At 34.5% G+C, this 24,398-nt stretch overlaps 1 protein-coding gene across 4 annotated transcripts; it reads right to left on the reverse strand.

Annotated features, from left to right (window-relative positions):
* Positions 1-559: 559 nt before the first annotated feature.
* LOC110648661 (nudix hydrolase 9) lies at positions 560-16,514 on the reverse strand. 4 transcript variants are annotated; one of them, XM_021802973.2, is made up of 9 exons: positions 16,287-16,510; positions 16,115-16,189; positions 15,672-15,728; positions 14,971-15,053; positions 14,257-14,315; positions 12,950-13,098; positions 12,533-12,676; positions 1,599-1,757; positions 560-966 (listed from the first exon to the last, which is right to left on the reverse strand). In XM_021802973.2, exons 1-9 carry the CDS (start codon positions 16,344-16,346, stop codon positions 871-873), a joined length of 882 nt encoding a protein of 293 aa, XP_021658665.2. In that variant the 5' UTR covers positions 16,347-16,510; the 3' UTR covers positions 560-870. The 4 variants fall into 4 exon arrangements, 3 of the variants coding, with proteins under 3 accessions (XP_021658665.2, XP_021658667.2, XP_021658668.2); XR_009149374.1 differs by lacking the exon at positions 560-966 and adding an exon at positions 1,858-2,052 and having other exon boundaries at positions 1,621-1,757; positions 16,287-16,513; XM_021802975.2 differs by lacking the exon at positions 1,599-1,757 and having other exon boundaries at positions 16,287-16,514.
* Positions 16,515-24,398: the final 7,884 nt, after the last annotated feature.

A 24,398-nucleotide genomic window follows, 5' to 3' on the forward strand; every position in this document is an offset into this window, starting at 1 on the left:
TGTCATCTAAAGAAATACCACATGTACTAAAAAAAACTATAAACACTTTAAGAAATATTTAAAGAACTAACTACATCAATTTACAGCGACGCAACCTGGAGAATGCCATAGTTTAGTTATCGGTAATTTTAGAACTGATCTAAAGGAGGGCTAACAAAAAGTGAAGTGATCTAATAACAGTACGGCACTTGACATGAGCACCTCTGCATAACTCAGCCATCACTAAACCTCTATGCAATTCTTTTGATCACTATCACATTTTCTTGCAATCCTTGCATTAGTTCATGATAATTTTATTGTATCCAAATCCATCACATCACTAGTTCAAAGAACATAGAGCGCCTAACCACATTGCTTAAAAGGCTTAAGCAACATGCTGCACTGCTGGTAGCGAGCTATTCGAATGCCAATATGTATTACAGATACCTGGCTTCAAACGCATGTCTAGAATCATCCATAAGCATAAAAGTGTAGAGATATAAGCGATTAAGCATGCACAACACTCTAGCAGACATTCGCTCACCATATGCAAGCAGAACTATTTAAGTAAGCAAAAAAATTAAGGATAATACGACATTAATTCAATTAATATTGAAGTATTTAATGTTGTCCAATGTCATTGCGTGTGTTGCACATTGTTTTAACATCTCATTAATGTTTAGAAGAAAGGTTGTAGCATGAAATGGAACATATATACCTTTGCATAATCATCTTTGTGCAAGTATAGAAAGACTAAAGCAGCATGCCTCCTTGTTATATTTAATTGCAAGATGAATACCAAGTTAAGTGTGTCAAAATCATAATGACGTCACTGAGGACTACAGAGATGCTAAGGGCAAACAACTTCAATTGTTCAGCAGCGATGAATAATCAGGTATTCTTCAAAGCTTCCACCATCAGCTTATAGAGGGCAAATCCACCTTGATGGCAGCCGGGCATTTTAGATGCCATATTTTCTAATTCGATCTGATATGTAGAAGGTATAGACACGCAGTGAGAGACTATATATAAATTTAATCAACACAGAAATTAAATGATTACTAAAAGGTTTCATAATAAAAAATGATTATCAGAAGGACCATTCAGAACATAAAGTTGGATTTTCAACTCAATAACTTCCCAAAGCACACCATAACTAAACCTATCTGTTTTTAAGGTCATTACATATGAATAGTAAACATTTTTATGGCTGTAAAGACCCTATGTGATACTTAGATCACTCTAAAGACGTATCACATAAATATTAATTAGTGTTTAACTACTCCCTTTGTCCTGCCAATCCCCATCCAAAAAAGTACATATTATATCTATGAAGAAAAGAATGACCTACTAAGTGTGATAGATCAACCCACTAAAAATTGTATGACAGGCGTTAGAGTCCCCGCACACACAACTGCTACATCTTATGCCACTATCAAATTGGCCATTGCATCATCACCATTACTATACTATTGACAATTTCCATCCACATATATCCCACCTTTTACTCCACAATTAAATTGGTAAAGTTTGACTACTAACACCCCAGAAAAAGTAATTGTACAAGTTAAATGAACCGATTTTGGACATCAAACGGAAACCATAGAACTTCAACTAACCAATGGAACTGTAAAAAGTTGGGTTGATTCGTAGCCATCTTGAGCATTACAATACAGTTGTTGAATTTCTTCTGAGCAAAGGCTGCATCTGATAAAGAAAAAGGCTGCAGGTCTAACGTTTAACACCCGGCGGGATACACCAATAAAAAGTGGATTGCACTGCAAGGAAATCAAAAGCCCAACTTTAGATACCTATTTGCCAAATTTTGATTATTTACAGATAATCCATCCATTAGGGTAAAAGAATTGCATTACTGACTTTCAAGGCAAGAAGGGGCAAAGCATGATTTCTCTCAAATGCAGAAACTTATGTATCACTAAGGCTGCAGCTCTTTATTCTTGGGGTGACTTTTTTCATCACAAACCTCCACTTCTTTTTGGCATAGTAATGCATGAATTAAAAATTAAATAGAAATATTGCTCAAGTGCAATAAGTTTGAAGGGAGCATCTACTCTGAAATACACAACTAAAAAATTGGAGTTAAAGCCTGGAGATTGAGACCATTCAAAATAGCTTCTTGTAGCATGTGAACGAATATTCATATATGCGCAGCCAATAACAATGACTGCCTGTGGATATCTCAAAATGATCCAAATATATATTGAATCAAGAAAATTTATGCTTGTATGTTTAAATTGCTACATCCTAGGAATTTTTAGGTAATTCTAGTTACAATCCACATTACAACTTAACTCAACTCAACTAAGCCTTTATCCCAAAAATTTGGGGTCGGCTATATGGATTCGCTTTCTCCACGCTAAACGATTTTTCCATAATTTTTAAACCCAACCCATTTGTAACAATAACACATTGGCAATGAAAACAGAAAAAGTAAAAAATCAAATAAAATATGCAATGTGAAGGAAAAGTTGATTTTTTTCTTATTAATTCTCATGACAGTGCATAGATATTTATATACAAAGAATCCTACGTTAGATAGGAGATATATATTGATTAGGAATCCCTGCAGACTAGGAGACCTTTACCATACAAATTTCTTTACAATGTACACTTCTAACACTCTCCCTCAAGTTGGAGCATAGATGTTAATCATGCCCAACTTGTTGCAGATGTAATCAACTAAAGCTCCGCTCAGAGCTTTTGTAAACATTCTCCTAACTGTTCTCCTGTTCTGATATGTTCCGTTGAGATGATCTTTTGTAGAATTTTTTCACGAACAAAGTGACAATCAATCTCAATATGTTTGGTCCGTTCATGAAACACAGGATTAGAGGCAATATAGAGAGTAGCTTGATTATTGCTGTGAGAAAATAGAACAGAAGAAGAATATTGAGAATAATTGAAGAGCTTGATTATTCCCTCAAACCAATGGTGTCAATTTATAATCTGTACAGAACAACTAAATAGGAAATACAATCCTAATTAAATACGTAATTATAACCACGATTTTAGCACCTAAATATATTCACACAATCATTACAGATACATATATCCTAGCTATTTATGGTACATATCTTAACACTTCCCCTCAAGCTGGAGCATACAAATCATATGCCCCAAACTTGTTACAAATATATTCAATCCGAGAGACTCTGCTAATTGGTCATTTGAGCTAACAAAGTTAGTGGCAATACACCCAGATTCAATCTTTTGTCTGATAAAATGACAATCCACCTCTATATATTTCGTTCTCTCATTAAACACTGGATTAGAGGCAATGTGAAGTGCAACTTGATTGTCACAGATTAGCTGCATTTGTTTAAGTTCCCCATACTTCAACTCTTGGAGAAGTTGTTTCAACCATATAAGTTCACATGTTGCCAAAGCCATAGCTCGATATTCTGCTTCTGCACTTGACCTAGCAACCACATCTTGCTTCTTACCTTTCCAAGAAATCAAATTACCTCCAATTACAATGCAATATCCTGAAGTAGACCGTCTGTCTGAAGGAGAACCTGCCCAATCTGCATCTGAGTAACCAATAATCTGTGAATGGCCCCTATCTTCATATAATATGCCTTGTCCTGGAGCTCCTTTAATATATCTGAGTATCCGAATAACTGCATCCCAATAACTACTACATGGTGCTTGAAGGAACTAACTGACCACACTTACAGCAAATGAGATGTCTGGGCATGTGATTGTAAGATAATTGAGTTTTCCAACCAATCTCCGGTATCTACTAAGATCCTCCAATGACTCCCCTGTCCAGGAACAAGTTTGACATTTAGATTCATAGGAGTATCTACGTGTCTATAGTCTAAAATGCTCGTCTTTGTCAGTATATCCAAAGCATATTTCCTTTGAGAAATGGCGATACCTGTCTTGGATTGCGCCACTTCAATCCCCAAGAAATACTTTAGCTTCCTAAAATCCTTAGTCTGAAAATGACTTGACAAGTGTTGTTTGAGTTTTGAGATCCCAACATGATCATTTCCTGTAATAACAATGTCATCAACATAAAAAACGAGATAAATGCACTTATCATGGCCATTATGGTGGAAAAATACTAAATGGTCAACTTCACTCCGAGACATTCCAAATTGTTGGACTATAATACTGAACCGTCCAAATCATGCTCTCGGAGATTTTTTCAAGCCATATAAAGAATATCGTAGGCGACACACCAAACCGGACTCTTCCTGAGCAACAAAGCCTGGTGGTTGCTCCATATAAACTTCCTTAGCTAACTTGCCATGTAAAAAAGCATTTTTGATATCCAGTTGATGAAGTGGCCAGTGATGGATGGCAACTAAGGAAATAAGAAGGCAAACCGAGGCGATCTTAGCCACAGGAGAGAAGGTATCACTATAATCGAGGCCAAAGATCTGAGTATAGCTCTTTGCAACAAAGCGAGCTTTAAGTCTATCAATCTGGCCATCAGGCCCCACCATGACTGTATAAACCCATCGACAACCAACAGTAGATTTGCCCTTCGGTAGTGGTACCAAATCCCAAGTGCCATTGTTATAGAGAGCAGTCATCTCTTCAACCATTGCATTACACCATCCTGAATGTTCCAAAGCTTCTCTAACAGTCTTAGGTACAGATACATTAGACAAAGTGGTGACAAAAGCATAGTAGGAAGGAGACAAACGATGATAACTCACAAAATTATAAATAGGATGAGGATTTCGAGACGAAAGAATACCTTTTCGGATGGCAATGGGAGGAGTAGCATCGTCTGTTGAAGGCGAGACCGGAATAGGTGAAGATGAAGGAGGGCGAGAGTCACTAGGGGCGGGTGTTATACCTATATCAAGCAAAGGAGCATCAATGGTGTTAGTGGGAGGATGAAGACGACATGAGTAGACGTGTAGAGGTGGTGGACTGATTGGTGGTGGAGGAAGAGTAGGAACTGGTAAGGCGGTGGGAATAAAAACCTTGGATGCAGTGTTGAAGGAAAAATAGGGAGATGTTTCAAAGAAGGTTACATTAGCTGACATAAAGTATTTATTTGTAAGTGGATTGTAGCATTTGTAACCTTTTTGAAGTCTAAAATATCCCAAAAAGACACATTTTATTGATTTGGGCTGAAGTTTGTCTTTGCCAGGAGTGTGATCATGAACAAAACAAATACAACCAAATACACGCAAGGACAACTGATGGGCATCTTGGTCGGGAAACAAAATGGAATGAGGACTCTGATTCTGCAAAACAGAAGAAGGCATTCGGTTAATTAAGTAACAAGCAGTAAGAATAACATCTCCCCAAAAACGAAGAGGAACATTATGGTGAATGAGTAAAGTGCGGGCAGTCTCAACTAGATGACGATTCTTTCGTTCGGCAACCCATTTTGTTGAGGGGTATAAGCATATGAAATTTGGTGAGTAATACCCTGAGAAGATAAGAAATGAGTAAAGGGAGTAGACAAATATTTTTTTGCATTGTCACTACGAAGTATTTTAATAGAAACACCAAATTAATTATGTATTTCAGTAGAGAATTTTTGAAATATAGAGAATAATTCAGAACGAGTCTTCATTAAAAATAACCAAGTACAACGAGAATAATCATCAACAAAAGTAACAAAATAATGAAATCCCAAAGTTGTACTGACACGACTTGGACCCCAACTATCTGAATGGATAATTTCAAACATGGACTTAGCCCTATTATTGACTCGCTTGGGAGAGGAAACACGACTTTGTTTCCCAAGTTGACAGGACTTGCATTCAAAAGAAGATAAACTAGAAAAACTAGGAACTAATTTTTGCAATTTGGCAAGACTTAGATGACCCAGACGATTATGAAGAAGATCAGCGAAAGTGGTAGAGGCAAGAGCAACTAGAGAATTTGAAATAGAAAGATGGTACAACATTTGTGACTCCCATCCTACTCCAATCATCTTCCACGTACTCCGATCCTGCACAACAACAGAGTTAGCTGTAAAGGTGACAGAACAATTGAGATTTTTAGTCAATTTACTAATGGAGATTAAATTATATGGGCATTCTGGAGTGAACAAAACTGTAGTTAAAGGAATAGATGGAAAGATTTTTACTTCTCCTATGCCCTTAACTAAAGTTTGTGAACCATTAGCCAAAGTAACTTTAGACAAAACCGGAGGAGAAACTAGAGATGAGAAAAGACTTTTGTTTCCAGATATATGATCAGAAGCACCAGAATCTAGGATCCATGGACCAGTGAGTGAAGAATGTGTTAGACAAGCAAAGAAATTACCAGAATGAGCACTGCTAGAAGATTATTGTTTGGCTGTTTGATATTGCAAATACTCATTGTAATTAGCTCCAGTTAATAGGGTAGAATCTGACACCTGATCCTTTCCATCAGGTAATGGAAGAATACCATTTTCACCGGATTGAGCCATATAAGCAGTTGATCTGCCCACATTATTTGACTGAATGAGGTGTGGTGGTCGACAATGAAGGGCCCAATAAGTGTCTCGAGTGTGATTACTCTTATCACAATAAGTGCAATGGAGCCTTTAACCCTTACCTCTCTGATAAGTATCCTGTCTTGGTTGGTTTCCACTTTGTGAAGCTAAAACTGAAGATTCAATTCCGGAGAAATTATTCCTATTGAGTGAGATGCGTAGAAGCCTGGCAAAGACATCTTCTAGAGTGGGAATAACTGGACTAGTTAATATCTGATCTCTAACAGAATCAAGGTCAGATCCTAGCCCAATCAATGCCAAAACCATGAAGAACCTGTCCCGCTGCTGCTCAGAAATATTATCAGTACATGGCATCATAGAATTAAATTCATCTTTCAATGATTCTACCTGTTCCAAATAACTAGACATATCTTATTGATTTTGCTGCAGATGAACCATATTTGATAGTACCTTATAAATACGCTGCACATCATTTGCATATAAGATTTTCGCCTTAGTCCAAAATTTGCAACAGGTTTTACAAGACTAAAAAATATTAAGTAATTTTGGGTCTAGAGAATGCCACAAAAGACTACATAATTGAGCATCAATCTTACTCCAATTAGCTCTATTTGTTAAAGCTATATCTAGGGCATTTTTAACCAAGTGGTCATCATACTCCTGCCCCATAAACCATAGCAGCCCAAGACATATAATTTTGACTTCCTACTAATTTAACAGTAGTAATAGCTAGTGAATTACCAATGGAAGAAAATATGAATTTGAGAATCTCATAACCTGTGTTGGATATGGATGTGAGAATCTCAGAACCTGTGTTGGAGGCTATATTGGAGGACTCCTCAATCTCAGACATGTTGGCAAGAGAAGCACACAGAAATGTTGCTCAAAAATACGTCAGAAAAGCCTACTGTATGAAGAGGTAGTGACAAAAAAGTGAGAAACATGTGATGAGACCAGCGCGGTTGAGGTCGCCTGAGGCCTGCGAGTCGATGGGAAGAAGCGCGTGAAGGCTCGTGTACAGGAGTCTTTTGCTGGCGATCAGTGGAGAGGCCGATCCTGGTCTGGGTAATCCACTAGGCTAGGCTGTGACAGCCACGGACTTCCAGAAAGTGATAGGAAAAAGAGGAAAAGTTCCTCCCTATGAGATTTCAAATCAGACCCACCGAGGGCTCTGTTGCCATGTGAGAAAATAGAACAAAAGAAGAATATTGAAAATGATTGATGAGCTTGATTATTCTCTCAAGCCAATGATGTCCATTTATAATCTATACATAACAACTAAATAGGAAATACAATCCTAATTAAATACGTAATTATAGCTACGATTCTAGCACCTAAATATATTCACACAATCACTATAGATACACATATCCTAGCAATTTATGGTACATATCTTAACAATCGCACCATAATTGTATAGGCAAAGGAACCTTAAGGCCCACTTCTAATAATTGAAGTATCCACATTATTTCACATACTGATTGTGCCATAGCTCTGTATTCTGATTCAGCACTAGACTGAGAAACTACATTCTGCTTCTTACTTCTCTATGATACCAAGTTACCTCCCACAAATGCACAATATCTCGTAGTTGACCTTCTATCAGCCTTAGACCCTGCCCAGTCTATATCTGAAAAACATTTAATATTCAAATGCCCATGATTACTATATAACAAGCCTCGTCCTGGAGTTCCCTTCAAATAGAACAAGATTTTCCACAAAGCTTCCCAATGGATAACAGTTGGGGAAGTCATAAATTGACTCACCGCATTAACTGAGTATGCGATATTAGGACGAGTTATTGTAAGATAGTTCAATTTACCTACTAGTCTCCTGTACTTTCTGAATCATTAAACAATTCAACTTCCTCTGCTACAAGTTGCAAATTTGGAGTCATTGGTGCATTACAAGGCTTAGCACCCAATTTTCCTGTTTCTGCCAATAAATCTAGGACATACTTTATCTGAGACAAGAAAATACTTTTTCTACTTCTCATAATCTCAATACCCAAGAAATACTTTAATAAACCCAAATCTTTTGCTTGAAATTGGGTTTGAAGGAAGGATTTAAGAGATGAAATACCTGCAGAATCACTTCCTGTAATAACAATATCATCCACATAAACTACTAACAAAATTAAACCAGCTTCAGATTATTTATAAAAAACTGAGTGATCACACTTGTTTTTCTTTAGACCATATCCTTGTACCACTTCACTGAATCTCCCAAACCAAACCCTAGAACTTTGTTTTAGGCCATAAGGAGATCTTCGAAGCCTATAGACTTTATCCAACTCCCCCTGAGCAACAAACTCAGGAGGTTGCTCCACATATACCTCCTCCTGAAGATCACCATGAAGAAAGGCATTCTTGATATCTAGCTGATACAGAGGCCAATCATATGTAGCTGCTAGAGAAATAAATATCCGAACAGAGGCAAGTTTAGCTACAGGAGAAAAAGTATCAGAATAATAAACTCCATACGTCTGAGCATATCCTTTGGCTACAAGACGGGCTTTCAATTTTGCTACAGAACCATCAGGATTCATCTTTACTATAAATACCCATTTGCAACCAATTGCTTTATTACCGGTAGGCAAAGTCACCAGTTCCCATGTACCATTAGCATCTAAAACTCCTATTTCCTCTTTCATAGCAGCACGCCAGCCATGATGAGTTAATGCCTCAAAAATGGTTTTAGGAATAGGAATAGAGTCTAAAGAGCTAAGAAAACATCGAGAAGAAGAAGACAGATGATCATAAGAAACAAAAGAGGAGATAGGGTAAATGCATGTACGTTTAGCTTTACGAAGAGCAATAAGAAGGTCTAAGTCAGATGTATAATCAATGGTGGAAACAGGATCTTCCAATGAAGAAGCTAGTGGAGGATTTGAATTAGGTACCTCTAGTTTCTTAGAATAAACATGAACAATAAGAGGTTGAACTCTTGGTGGAGTAGGAGTGGGAGCAATAGACTGAGAAGAACTAGATCTTGGTCGAATAGTATATATTAAGAGATCATCCTCCTCCCCCTGATTTTTATACACAGAAGATTGTGAAAAGAATGGAGCAGACTAAAAAAACGTAACATCTGCAAACACAATAAAACTATTAAGGGTTGGGGAGAAACATCTGTACTCTTTTTGGAGCCAAGAATACGCAAAGAAAACACATTGAAGAGACTTCGGATCCAGTTTGGTAACCTGTGTACAGACATCACGCACAAAATAAGTACATCCAAAAATACGAGGTTCAATAGGAAACAAAAATTTAGAGGGAAATAAGACAGTATAAGGAATATTCCCATCAAGAACAGAAGATGGCATACAATTGATGAAAAATATGTTGTAGTAACTGCATCAGCTCAAAAATGTTTAGGAACATTCATTTGAAAAAGAAGGGCTCTAGCTACCTCAAGGAAATGTCGATTTTTTCTTTTGGCAACACCATTTTGGGATGGTGTATCAACACAGGAGGATTGATGGAGAATGCCATTTTGTATCATATAAGACTGAAAACTCTCTAAAAAATATTCTTTCGCATTATCACTCCTTAACATGCGTACAGAAACATTAAATTGAGTTTTAATTTCAGCACAAAAAGCACAAAATATAGAAAATAACTCAAAACAATTTTTCATTAAATATAACCAGGTAATACGAGAGTAATCGTCAACAAAAGTAACAAAATATCTAAATCCAGTTTTTGAAGTGATAGAACAAGGACCCCAAACATCATAATGAACTAACTCAAATGGGAACAAAGCCCATTTATTGATTCTAGATATAGAAGGTAAACGATGATGTTTAATAAATTGATATGACTCACATTCTAAGACTGACAAAGACTGAAACTGAGGACATAACTTCTTCAAGGTAGATAAGGATGGATGGCCCAATCGGCAATGGACTTCTAGAGGTGTTAAGGTACTTGAGCAAACAAGTGTTCGCGATACATGATTATCCAGGATGTAGAGGCCACCAGACTTATGTCCTTTACCAATAATCTGCTTCGTCGAAAGATCCTAAAACAGACAATAATCAGAAAAAAAATGAAACAGAGCAATGTAAGGTACGAGTAAGTTTACTAACAAAAAGCAAATTAAAAGAGAATTTAGGTAGATATAAAACACATGATAAACAAATAGAAGAGGTTGGGTTTGGGGTGCCAGAACCTAGGACAGAAGAGTTAGAACCATCAGTTAAAGTAACAATAGAGGTGATAGGATGTGACCGAAAAGCAGATAAAAGATTAGAATTACCTGTCATATGATTTATAGCACCGGAATCTATGACTCATTTGGATGAGGAGGATACTAGACATGTAGTAGATTTACCTGACTCAGCGATGGCAGTGACAGGGGTATTGGAAGACTTTAGAGATGCCTGATACTAGAAAAATTGTGCATACTCCTCTGCAGATACGGAGATAGTTTTTTCAGAGGAAGAAAGATTATCATCTACTACTATATTTGCCATCTGAGACCGCTGATTTTTCCTTTGAAGCTTCAAACAATTATATTTTGTATGACCAGGCTCATGGGAGTAATAACAAATGATTCCCTTTGAGTCTTGTTTGGAATTCACCTCCCCATTACGTTGATTAATTTTATTGCCTCTAGTTCCTCCCTTATGACCTTGTTGTCCATTTGTATTGCGGCAAACAAGACCACCATTTGCAGGTTGTTGTGACAAATGAGTACTTTCTGTACAAAGGACACATGTAAACGTATCATCCAGGGAGGAAATCTCAAAGCTGAACAGGATATGAGATTTAGCAGTTTCATATTATGAGAGAAGGCCTGCAAAAAAACTCACAATAGCCATTTGCTCTCGTTGTACCCGCTGCACTTTCACATCAGTGTTGAAAGGCAATAAAACATTAAGCTCTTCATATACTCATTTAAAATCCATAAAATAGGCCGTAAGAGACCTATCATATTTCTCAGCACGATAGAATGCCGTACACACATCATAGATACAGGAAAATATTTCCTTTACCAAAATACAAAAAATCCAAGTAATCTATTAATTCTTTAACAAATTCGCAGTGATTAATTAGACTGATTACCTCACTGTGCATTGAATTTCGAAGTTGTAAAAATAGTCGAGCATCCTCCTTGAGCTAAGCCTGCCTTGTATCATCAGTAGGTGCATTCATAGCAAGGTGATCATCCTTATCAATGCTTCGCAGATAAACCATGACAATCTTACTCCATTCTAAATAATTTAAACCATTAAGTTTGTTTCGCAGATAAACCCTGACAGTCTTACTCCATTCTAAATAATTTAAACCATTAAGTTTGTGTTCCGTGATCTTAGTCATCACTGGAATCACATCAAACTCAATAGCCTTATCGTCTACCATTAAATGAAATTCTGTCCCTTTTTTTTTTTTTAATAAAGCAAATTTAATAAGTATCAATACTACCCAATCAACAAATAAATACACTAAAGGTTGGTAATAAGAGTATTCCTTGAAACAGAATCTGAACTGTTCAAAAATTAGAACAACCGAACGATCTTTAACTTTGGTGATGTAGAAAAACACTTCAAACTAAACCACTACCCACGGGAATGGAATCCCCAAGTTGAGGCGATGTTGAGAAACTACGCATGGTAGCCGGACATTGCCGGAAAACAGTACATGCACGATGACGCACCGGCGCATGGAATAGGGTCAGAAAACAAAAGTGGCATGTGATAGCCACTCGCTCCAAGTCCGGTCACGGGACTTTTAGGGATGGCCGATCGGCACCTCGGTCTCCTTCTGAGACTGGTTGTGAGGCAATGTGGTTTTGAAAAAAACAAACAGAGAAGAAACAGGGAAGAAAAAAAAAATTTCCGGGATCAAGGTACGGGATGCTCTGATAACATGAAGGAAAAGTTGATTTTTTTCTTATTAATTCTCATGACAGTATATAGGTATTTATATACAAAGAATCCTACGTTAGATAGGAGATATATACTGATTAGGAATCCTTGCAGACTAGGAGAACTTTACTATACAAAATTCTTTACAATGTACACTTCTAACACAATGCTGATGAAAAAAAGCACTAGATAAATGAAGAAAAAGTACATTTAAGTTTCTCAGTTATTAAATTATAGCTTACAAGAGATGTCATTGGGACTCCAATTTCCTCTACTACTTCACGAATAATACTGTCAAACATCTCTTGAGAAGCCTTCTTATTAATAATCTCAGAGCCAGTAAAGTCTTTGCCACTCTGATGAGAAGCTATTCCAACTTCTTCAGGCTGTCAATAATCAGAAAAGTATAAATGCACCATTAATTCTAGAAGCCAGATAACAAAGGTCAGGTTACTTGTCAACAAAATACTAATAGAAGCACAAAAAACTGCATCTAAACACTTGAAATAGATAGGACAAGATTTAGTAAGTGAATGATTGATTTAGTGCTCCCAAAATCATAATGTCCAAAAGAAAACATGCAAACCAAATTAATAGCCTCAACCAGTGATCACAACCAAAAGAGAAAATGCAAATGTTTCCTTTTCCAGATTTCGTACCTCTAGATGGCCTCCAGGGAAAACAAAATGCCCAGGAAATTCTCCAACATTGGAACTTCTTCGCAACACAACTATTTTCTTGTCAGATGTCTCCACAACTGCGCCATTACCCAGTGGACTTGACGTATGTTGACATTGTATAGGGTCATCTACAAATAAGAAAAGTTGTAGATGCTTAGAAGTTATGACTAACCAACCTAGAAAAGACAGACTATTACATAATATGAAGTCCAAGAAGACTTTTCACCCATCAAAATCAACCCACATTCGCATATTCAAATTAAAAAAAAAAAAAAAAAATCAGATTACCACCTAGAAAGCAATGTTATTAAACCCAGCCTAGAGCTTGACCCAATGGAAGGATCTTGTCAATCAGTCATTAATTTAACTAGGGGATCATTAAAAAATTTATTAAATATATATATTAATTAAATATAACACCTACTAATATAAAAAAAATATGTTTAATTAATTAATTTTTAGTATTTAAAATCAAACTTTCAACATTTATAAGGTTATATTTACATATATTTTAATGAATTTTTAAAAAATTTTATATAAAAGTATTCACTTCCTCATTTGGTTCAACTGAAAACCTGGTCCGGTTTAGTACCCAGGTCATTGGTTCAATGGATCAACTCGCCAGCCGAGTTAGGTTTAATAACATTGCTAGAAGTGAAATATATAGTAATCTGTACTTATATATATATACATATAAACATACAAGTACAAAATAGAGGGGAAACATTTGAATGGACAAGAAATACATGATTACATTATATTATTTATAAAAAAATAATATAATATTTAATATAGTAATTCCTAGTCTAGAAGTAATCCCACTTGTCTATCTCTAGCGTATATATAAGTACATTAGGAGGTCTAATCATAAAAGTATATCATCTTATTGATCGTAATCAAGTTCCAAATTACTTGTTTGTGAGGTTTCAAAGTTTATTACAAGCCTGTTTCAGATCTTGGACTGGAGGGAGCATGCTTGGGACAGGTTCAGAAGTTGTCATTGTCTTTCAACAATTAAAAAGTCAGTTTAATCATTTCATTGGAGTTAATTCAAAAATTAGATATATGCTTCATTGTTTACAAAAGCCCCCCAAAACAACTGATCATGCAAGAGCCAGAAGTGATATATAAAAACTCTAGAAAATAGAGAAGAGGCAAGACACATATTTGTGAACCCATGTGTACTGTTGAGCAGGCTAGCAGCAAGATGGAATGTAAAATTAATTAATTAAAAAAAAAAAAAAAAAAACTCCTCTCATTAACATTTCAAAAACTAGCAAAAATACCTTCTGATGGAACAAGGAACTTTTCCCACAAAGGACTTAAGTTTGTCCCAACAAAAGTCCTGGGTAACAAGCAGATAGTGTTAATTCTCTATTATGGCTGAAAAATAAAATTACTGAGTACAAGGATAAGTGTTACATTGTGCCTAATAATGAATAGGTAGATCAACTAAAGATTATACTGAAAGCAATAAATTATTCATTTAAATAAAATAGAGAAGAAGCTTTAAACCAAAAAAGAAATTCAGAGTAAACAGAAGACTGATTGCAAATGATTATGATAATAGCATTCAAATTAAACATTAACCTATGGCAATCTGCTATGACAAACATTGATCAATTGATACAAAACCTTGTTCCAGTAATGAATAATGATGAAATGGAGTCATATTTAACAATCTTGCAGTAGGCCTCCTCCTATAAAACTGATAACATCAGAGTATTACATGCACACAAGATCAGTGACCTAGTAAGCATACTAAACTAGTCCTGAGTTTCTCACCTGCGAGACCAAATGCGGTGTCCAGCAATAATTGCAAGAAGTTAACTTGAAAGATGCAAAAGCTAAGGGATATTGTAGTATTTTACTAGTTGGTATGATTGTATCGCATAATATATAATAAATTGATTTTTTTTTCCTTTTCTTAAAATGCAGCATTCATGAATTCATTGCATGACAACCACAAACACACATGAGAATGAGAGACAGGGAGAGACCTATAATCCGTCAAACCAAGGTGAAGCCATACATGAGAATCTTGGTGTGATCCATCTCCACTATGGATGTTATACCCTCCATACTGTAAAGTTATGGAAAAAACAACAAATGAGCAACATCTATCCTAGAAAAAAACTAATGGGCAATATAAATTCGTGAGAAAACAGTGAAATTAAATGCATGAAAACATCCATGCATTAAAAGATTAAACATATAAAACAAATGCAGGACCTCAACTTTCTGTCTGTTGCATTAATGCATGCATATCTCTGGCATCACATGCTTCAAATAAAAATTTGGAATCACTTTTACTTTCTAATATTTCTCCGATGATTAAATGCGCAGTCTTATGAATATTTTGATCTCTCCTGCATTTTAACTATAGAAAACATTGCAGTCATTTTAGAAACTATGAAACTAAATAGGTTCTAAACAAAATAACACCAGATCAACTGCTATATATATTAGACACTCAGTTTTTGTTGGCAGTTTTGATAAAGGAAATCATGGTGTAATGTATCCAATCATATACAGACAGGCTCACTGGCTGGTGGCATTCTCATCAGTTTGGTCAAATGAAGTATGCTATAAAGTCACACATAGCATAGTGAAAAACCATCAGTATATTGTGTCAAGAACTATATTTATTGTCAGAATGAATATCTGAAACAAACACGATAGCTAAATGAGATCAACATACCCGGAACTTTTTACCATTGTACAGTGATGTATTCTTCTGTGCCCTTTGATCCCATATCTATTTGAAATGTTAAAATATAAAAAGGCATCAAAAAAGAAGCCTGTAAGTTATTTTAAGAATGCACAAATTTAACATACCTTTCCAATACCTAAGTTGATGCTAAGATTTTAGATGTTAACCTAATCAATAAAACATTCTACTTCACTAAGGCCATTGCTTGCATTTTCAAAAATGTGATTCTTTAAAATTGATAAATTGAGGAACAAAAATATACCAACTCAAATGCTATCAATATCAAAATGACTCATTCCAAATTGAAATCAAAACAAAATGCACTAATTCAATTTCCCTTCATAAGTAATTTCAGCACATGCATCGATACCAACTCTCTCTTCTAACATAGCAATATAAACATCAGTACCCAGCAGAGGCAATTCTCTCACCTCAGCAATGGAGTTTTCTAACTCAACATCAGGATGGGGAATTCTATCGTATGATTGATCAAAAAGCACGGAGACCTGAATTCAACAATAACAAATCTGAATCAAATATAAATTTAATGCACAACGCATAGTGAGAATGCCAAGAGGTGTGGTGTTGGGGCAAAAAGGAAACCTGAGAAGGTGCGAGACCAGAGGGACACGAGAGTAGAAGCTTGTAGGCGACTTTCTCCATTGAAGTGCCACGCGCACGCCAACTGTTCGGTGAAAGTGTCCAACCAAAAATACAATGGAAATAGATTCAGATTTCTCTGTTTGGCGTTTTGGCCAAGTCAACTAACAATACATGTTGTGACAAAGACTCAAGCACCGTTGGGATTTTGGAAGTTAAAGCAGCAGATCTAGGCTCTAGCCACTCGAGGAGACCTGTCAAATTTTATGAGCCAAATATTTAAATTTATTTTTATTAAAATTAAGTCAACATTATAATATTTAATTTTTTCCTTTATAAATTTTTTCTCAATTTATTTTTATTAAAATTAAGTCAACTCAACTCAACTAAGCCTTTATCCCAAAAATTTGGGGTCGGTTATATAGATTCATTTTTTCCACTCTGAACGATTTTGAGTTAAATCCTCAAAAATGTGTAATGCTTTCTAAGTCATGTTGTACTACTCTCCTCCAAGTCAATTTAGGTCTACTCTTTTTTTCTTTCTATCCTCTAACTTAATGTACTCTACTTGTCTAACTGGAGCCTCCGTATGTCTACGCTTCACATGACCAAACCACCTCAATCTCCCTTCTCTCAACTTATCTTCAATTGGTACCACTTCTACCTTTTCTCTAATACTCTCATTACGGACTTTATCTAGTCTAGTATGGCCACTCATCCACCTTAATATTCTCATCTCTGCAACTCTTATGTTAAATGCATACGACTCTTTCAATGCCCAACACTTACTACCATATAACATAGCCGGTCGTATGGCTGTACGGTAAAATTTTCCTTTCAATTTATTGGGAATCTTACGATCACATAAAACTCCCGTGGCACGTCTCCACTTCAACCATCCGGCTTTAATCCTATGATTAACATCCTCCTCACATCCCCCATCTACTTGAAGAACTGAGCCTAGATATTTAAAGTGATTACTTTGTAGCAGTACCACTCCATTCAAACTAACTCCTTCCCTATCACCAATTTGGCCTTCACTGAACTTGCAATGCATGTATTATGTCTTCGTTCTACTTAACTTAAAACCCTTTGATTCTAGAGTACTTCTCCAAAGTTCTAGCTTTCTATTGACTCCTTTTCGTGTCTCATCTATCAGAACAATATCATCCGCAAACATCATGCACCAAGGAATTCTCTCTTGTATATGTTTCGTCAGTTCATCTAAAACTAATGTAAAAAGGTAAGGGCTTATGGCTGATCCTTAGTGTAATCCAATTGATCGGAAAATCTCTTGTGTCCCCTCCCACTGTGCGTACAATAGTAGTTGCTCCTTCATACATATCTTTCAATACTTGTATGTACCTAATAGATACCCTCTTTTGTTCTAACACATTCCATAAGACCTCTCTTGGAACACTATCATAAGCCTTCTCCAAATCAATAAAAACCATGTGTAGATCTTTCTTCACATCTCTATATTTCTCCATCAAGCTTCTAATGAGAAAGATCGCTTCCATAGTTGAACGACCGGGCATGAAACCAAATTGATTGAGAGAGATAGAAGTATCATGACGTAGTCGATGCTCCACCACTCTCTCCCACAACTTCATAGTATGGCTCATGAGTTTAATTCCCCTATAGTTTGAGCAACTTTGTATGTCTCCCTTATTTTTAAAAATAGGTACTAAAATACTCTTCCTCCATTCATCAGACATTTTCTTTGAGTTTAGAATCTTATTAAATAATTTAGTTAACCATGCAACTCCCATATCTCCCAAATACTTCCACACTTCAATTGGTATTTCATCGGGTCCACAGGCTTTACCCACTTTCATTCTCTTAAGAGCTTCCTTTACTTCTAAAGATTGAATCCTTCTAATATAATTTACATTCTTTTCTATTGTTCTATAATCTATGTTCACGCTATTACCATTTTGACTATTATTAAAGAGATCATTAAAATAATTTCTCCATCTTTCTTTAATGTCCTCATCTTTCACCAACACTTTTCCTTCTTTATCCTTAATGCACCTAACTTGATTGAGATCTTGACATTTCCTTTCTCTGCTCCTTGCTAATCTATAAATATCTTTCTCCCCTTCTTTAGTTCCAAGTTTCTCATATAACTTTTTAAAGGCCTGTGCTCTTGCTTGACTAATTGCCTTTTTGCCTCTTTCTTTGCTATCTTGTACTGTTCATATGCCTCATTATTATCACATTTAGGTAATTTCTTATACCATTCCCTTTTTCTCTTCACTGCCTTTTGTACTTCCTCATTCCACCACCATCTCTCTTTTGAGGGTGGTCCATGTCCTTTAGACTCTCCAAGTACTTTTCTAGCTACTTCTCTAATCTTTGATGCCATCTGTATCCACATATCATTGGCCTCCATATCTAGCTTCCATACTTCGGACTCGAGAAGCTCATTTTTGAACTTCACTTGCTTGACTCCTTTGAACTCCCACCACTTTGTTCGAGCTATACTATTTCTTCTGACCTTACTTGAATTGTTCCTAAACTTGACATCCAAGACCACCAACCTATGTTGACTTGTTAAAGCCTCTCCTGGAATGACCTTGCAATCCTTGCATAGAGCTCTATTTGTCTTCTTAGTTAAGAGGAAGTCGATTTGGCTTCTATGTTGCCCACTTTTGAAAGTCACTAAATGTGACTCTCTTTTTATAAAGTAGGTATTTGCTAGTATTAGGTCGTATGCCATAGCAAAATCCAGGATGCTTTTTCCCTCCTCATTTCGACTGCCAAAACCAAAACCTCCATGAACATTCTCATAACCTTGTCTATCACTTCCTACATGTCCATTCAAATCTCCACCAATGAAAACATTCTCTTCATTCGGTATGCTTTGTATTAAATCATCCATATCTTCCCAAAACCTTTGTTTACTCTCACTGTCTAATCCTATTTGTGGAGCATAAGCACTAACTATATTTATTGTTTCTCCTTCTAGTACTAGCTTTACTAGTATAATTCTATCTCCTACTCTTTTCACAGCTACTACTGCGTCTTTCAATGTTCTGTCTATGATTATACCCACTCCGTTCTTGTTTCTCTCCTTTCCGGTAAACCACAGTTTGTACCCTGAATTACCCACTTTCTTACTTTTTTCTCCTACCCATTTAGTCTCCTGAATGCAAGCAATATTCACCCTTCTCCTTTCCAAGGTATCCACAAGCTTCATTAATTTTCCTGTAAGTGATCCAACATTCCAAGTACCAACCCTGATCCTCCTCCTATCCTGCTCCTTCCTAATTGGTCTCCTTCTATGATATCTTCTATTATTTTCTATGTCTATCTTGTGTTCTGTTCCACTATTTGTTCTACTATCTGTCCTATGGACTAACTTCTTTACCCACACCCGTCCATGATGTGGGAACCCTTGCTCACTTAACACCACACCCGGGCGCAATGTTATTTTTATTGAAATTAAGTCACCACTTGCATATTTATCACTACACTATATAAATATTAAATCGTTAGTAGAATTCCTATCAAATTTATATCATTTGAATCCATATCATAGGGTGTGACGAAGTAAATTATATGTGTATATCTTTAATACTCTCATATTTAATATCTAAAAAAAAATTTATCAAAAATTTAAAAATATTGATATATGTTTATTAACTTATTTAAATAAAAAAATTTAATAAATTCATATCTTAAAAAACTTAAAATTTTTTATTCTAATTAAAATAAAAATTAATGATTTATATTTTTTAAATTTCATTTTAAGTAATAAAAAATAAACTTTAAAATATTAAAATGTTGAGCAAAATAAATTAAAGACATTTAAATTTAAATGTTATATCTTTGCCTCTACATTTAAATGTAAAACTCTTATTTAATCTATGCGTTAATTACTAATCCTCAAGGCTCTATTTGGATGGGGTGAGGGAAGGGTAACTAATGAGAAGGTAAGGGAGGGTAAGAACGGTTACAATAAAAAAATATCATATTTAGAAAGTGGTGAATTAATAGAAAGGTAAGAAAATGTAATATTTATTCTTTATGTTTGAAAAGAGGTGAAAAAAAGAGTAAATAATTATCAAAAGTATAAAAATATCATTTTCTATTAGACAAAAATTTATTTTTTATTTTTTTAAATATACAAATTAAGGCTTTTTTTTTTTACTTGATGACCTATAATTTGCATTTTTAATTACCTCTTTATGCCAGATTATAGTATGTACCATTTCATCATTCAACTCAGATAGCTATAAAGTAATACAAATGTCATTTTGTTTCTTATTTTTGTAACTGCTGCAATATGTTGAAATTGATAATAGTATGATAGTTTTGAGTTTATGTGTTATACAAGTACAAGGGTTATTATGAATATGCTAAGTCAAACGGAGTGGATGTTGGCGTGCCAGTTGGACTTGCTGCACTTGTTACATATAAAACAACACATAAAGTAATTTTTTTTAGTTTGTAATTAGATAATTTATTAAATGGAAAATTTATCATGATAAATCTTGAATTTACAAACAGTAATAGTTCACAAGAGACAGCCAAGAGATCAGGTACAACTACTTGAGAGAGAAGACATTTATTTATATTGATAAACTAGATTTATTTTTAATAGGTATAATTGAATTTTTAATAAAAAAAAATTAAGGACACAATAGAAAAATAAAAAATAAAATAATTTTCAGCACTCAACTCCCCCTACTTACACCCTAATTTGAGGTGTAAGAAAAATTAGACTTTAAAGGGTACGGGAGGGTAAGTCTTACTCTTACTTACCCTTACCTTTCACTAACTCACCTCTTCTCAAACATGGATATAATAATTACTTATCCCTCCTTGCCCTTATTTACCCTTCCCTCACCCCCATCCAAACAGAGCGTAAATCTAAATGTTGCACTCATCATTATTTATTAATAATATTATAAAATTTATTTATAAGAATAAAATTTTATTATAAATTATTCACATTTAATTACAATTCACTCTTATATAACCATATAATAATAACTGATAAATTAATTTAATTATTTTTAATCACTGTTTTAAAAGTAATTATTGGAAGAGCCTAATAACCAAAGTTGAATCAAGCTCTATCGAATTGAAATTTCAAATATAAAAAATAAAATTCCATCAAATTTTTAGTGTACATTATTTATATATAAAATAAATTATATATAAAAATTAATTAAATTAAATTTTTATAAAATTTTAGTTTGGGCAATATGACTTAGTGAGGAAAAGTGATAATTCATTACTAAATTGTCATTAATGTAAAAATAATTATTAATAGATCATAACAATCATAAACATAATGTGAATCATAAACATAAGATTCAACCATCACCCTAATAATGAATCTTGAACAAATAAATTCTCACAGATCTAGAAAGTGTACCTGATGCAGAGTTTAACTGAGCCATGGTAATAATTGAGAGAGACCATTTGATTCAATAAATTGATTTCTCCCTTTTGACCCTTCTTGATTCACACACAAGACTTTAGCGATGGAGGACTTTTTTGAGATGACCATATTATTTCTGACTTTATGAAAGAGAATGTGCGTAACCTTTATGGGTAGAGAGAGGACTAACTCATATATATATATATATATATCAAAGACTTAATCTAGTACGTCTATCAAGTATCCTTATACAATTAGAATTAGGATTTACTTCAATTAAAATAATCCTTATATAATTAAGATTTGTATTAATTAAAGTAAATATTAATTAATATTGGGCCACATTAAAGGAATTGATTTTGGCTCATATAGTAATATCAATTACCAGACAAAATCTTACATTCTCCCACTTGACACAATAATTAAGTGATATAAATTTCAATAACATATACATTAGGCGTGCATAAAATAAATAAATCATTTCCATAATGTACTTCATAATTACTTTCCTATAATAAATTACTAAGTATGGGTTATGGCGGTTGTACATTGTTTAATCACATATTTCCTTCTATATACCATAATACTAGCAACTTACCATAATAGGTACATAATGGATATATGTTTATCGTATCATGGTCCACAATAATGTCTCAAAATACTTTTCCTATTATCATTTGCTCAAAATATTATGTGTACACAATCATGAAAAATATGAAATACTTTAATGTATATCAGAAACACATCAATGAGCTCAGTGTGTCAAAGCCAATACATCATTAATTAATATAACCAAGACCCATTCTAAGCACATGTTCTTTAAATGTCTTATGTTGTAAGCCTTTAGTCAATGGATCTGCAATCATGAGAGCAGTATTAATGTGCTCAATAGATACTCTTCGTTTCTGAACTTCCTCCTTAACGGCAAAATACTTTAATTCCATATGTTTGGCACCCATCAAACATTTGTCGTTCTTGGAGAAAAATACTGCAGCAGAATTATCACAATAAATTTTCAGCGGCTTGCTAATGGTGTCGACTACACCAAGTCCTGAGATAAAATTCCACATTTATAATGTATGAATTATGGATTCAAAACATGCCACAAATTTTGCTTCCATAGTGGATGAAGCAATAACAGACTGTTTGACACTTTTCCATGATACTGCCCCTTTAGCTAATAGGAATAGGTAGCCAAAAGTAGACTTTCTACTGTCAACACATCCAGCAAAATCTGAATCTAAGTGTCCAACTGAAGGAGTAGAAGAGTGAATAAAGGGCATTAGAACCTTGAATTTCAAAAATTATTTCTAAGGTTACATGCACCATACCAAGTGTCTTATGATCCTAATCAATTTTCAATGCCCAATTGCATACCAAAACATATTTTAGCATGTATTAAAATTTCATTTGCCATTAAAGATTATGAATTAACATTTAATTCAATTAAACCCTAACTAAAAGAGGGATTTTAGGTACTAACCTCTTGATGCACAATTGAAGCCTCTTAGGATATACTTAAGACCCCAAATGTTGTTCCTCTAGTTTGTCCACCACAAGCGCACACCAAAGTTTGCAATGGCAGCCTCTAGATTGGCTTCTCAAGCCTTGTCAACCAATTTTAAGATGGGATTTATGCTTTGTGAAGGTTATATAAATGTATTGGGTATTAGAAACACTTTCTAATAATTTAATTCAAGAAGAAATCTAAATTTTTTCCTTTGAATCAATTGAGAAATTGAAGAGGAGAAGAAGACTCCATGTTGCTGTCCAACATGAGAGAAAAGAGAGAAGTGGCTGATTTTTCTTTATAACATTTCTTTATATATTTAGGTCAAACCCTAACTCCCTTGCCACATGTTATCACAATATCTCATCTTGTTATTATTTGATTTAATCCTATGAAGCCAAGTGTCAAGCTCCATTTAAATCATGACATGTGGTCTTCCATCATAGAAAGACAAGTGGCAAGATCATATGGTGTCATGTGTCACCATCTCATGGTGTCACATGTCACCATGTGAAAAGACCAATTTGCCCTTACACTTTAATTTGAGTTCTCAACCCAAAATTATAATTTCTCCTCTTTAAATCAATTTATATTAAATATAAATTAATTAATTAATTAATCTCTATTAATTAATTTCTCATAATTAAATTCATATTTAATCAAATTAAATATAAATTTAATTTATACTATACATCCAATAATCTAGATTTGGTTTCAAGTCATGCTAGGGACTTTGCAATCTTATTGCAAACCAAACCTCTTTAATTAATTAATTAAACTATTTAATTAATCAATTAAATCACATTTTAAATGGTGATTTGCTTGTGTAAATGTGTGACTTATTAGGCTCATTACTTATTGGCAATGAGAAATGATATTAACTTTTAATATCATTAGAACTCTTTCTTACCGTAAATGATTTTTCTAAATCATTTCAGGCATCTCATAGACCATGGTTGACACCTAGCATAGTATGCCATGGCCACCCAATCAGTAATAAGGAATACTTTAAATGAACCTTTAATCATATGTTACCATGTACTAGAATCTCTCCGTTACAAAATCCCAATTTGAGCTGGAGTGATAGTTAATGTCAAACCCCATTTGCTATGAACATTATGTTCTCTTTTAATTCCAGTTCTTGATTAATTAGATTTTCTTATCAGAAACTCTTTTCTGACTAATCTGTCTGTCCTAGCTAGGAACTTGA

The sequence above is a fragment of the Hevea brasiliensis genome, chromosome 6 (genome assembly GCF_030052815.1).
Source record: "Hevea brasiliensis isolate MT/VB/25A 57/8 chromosome 6, ASM3005281v1, whole genome shotgun sequence".
NCBI classification, from domain to species: Eukaryota; Viridiplantae; Streptophyta; class Magnoliopsida; order Malpighiales; family Euphorbiaceae; genus Hevea; species Hevea brasiliensis.

What these genes read in the sequence shown, in the direction of transcription:
- LOC110648661 (XM_021802973.2), bottom strand. Translation starts at nt 16,346, where the DNA reads ATGGAGAAAGTCGCCTACAAGCTTCTACTCTCGTGTCCCTCTGGTCTC. An exon ending in CTGGTCTCGCACCTTCTCAG is followed by an intron (nt 16,190 to 16,286) that starts GTTTCCTTTTTG and finishes TGTTGAATTCAG; the next exon opens with GTCTCCGTGCTTTTTGATCA. An exon ending in GAGTCCCAATGACATCTCTT is followed by an intron (nt 1,758 to 12,532) that starts GTAAGCTATAAT and finishes ATTTCCTTGCAG; the next exon opens with TGCAATCCACTTTTTATTGG.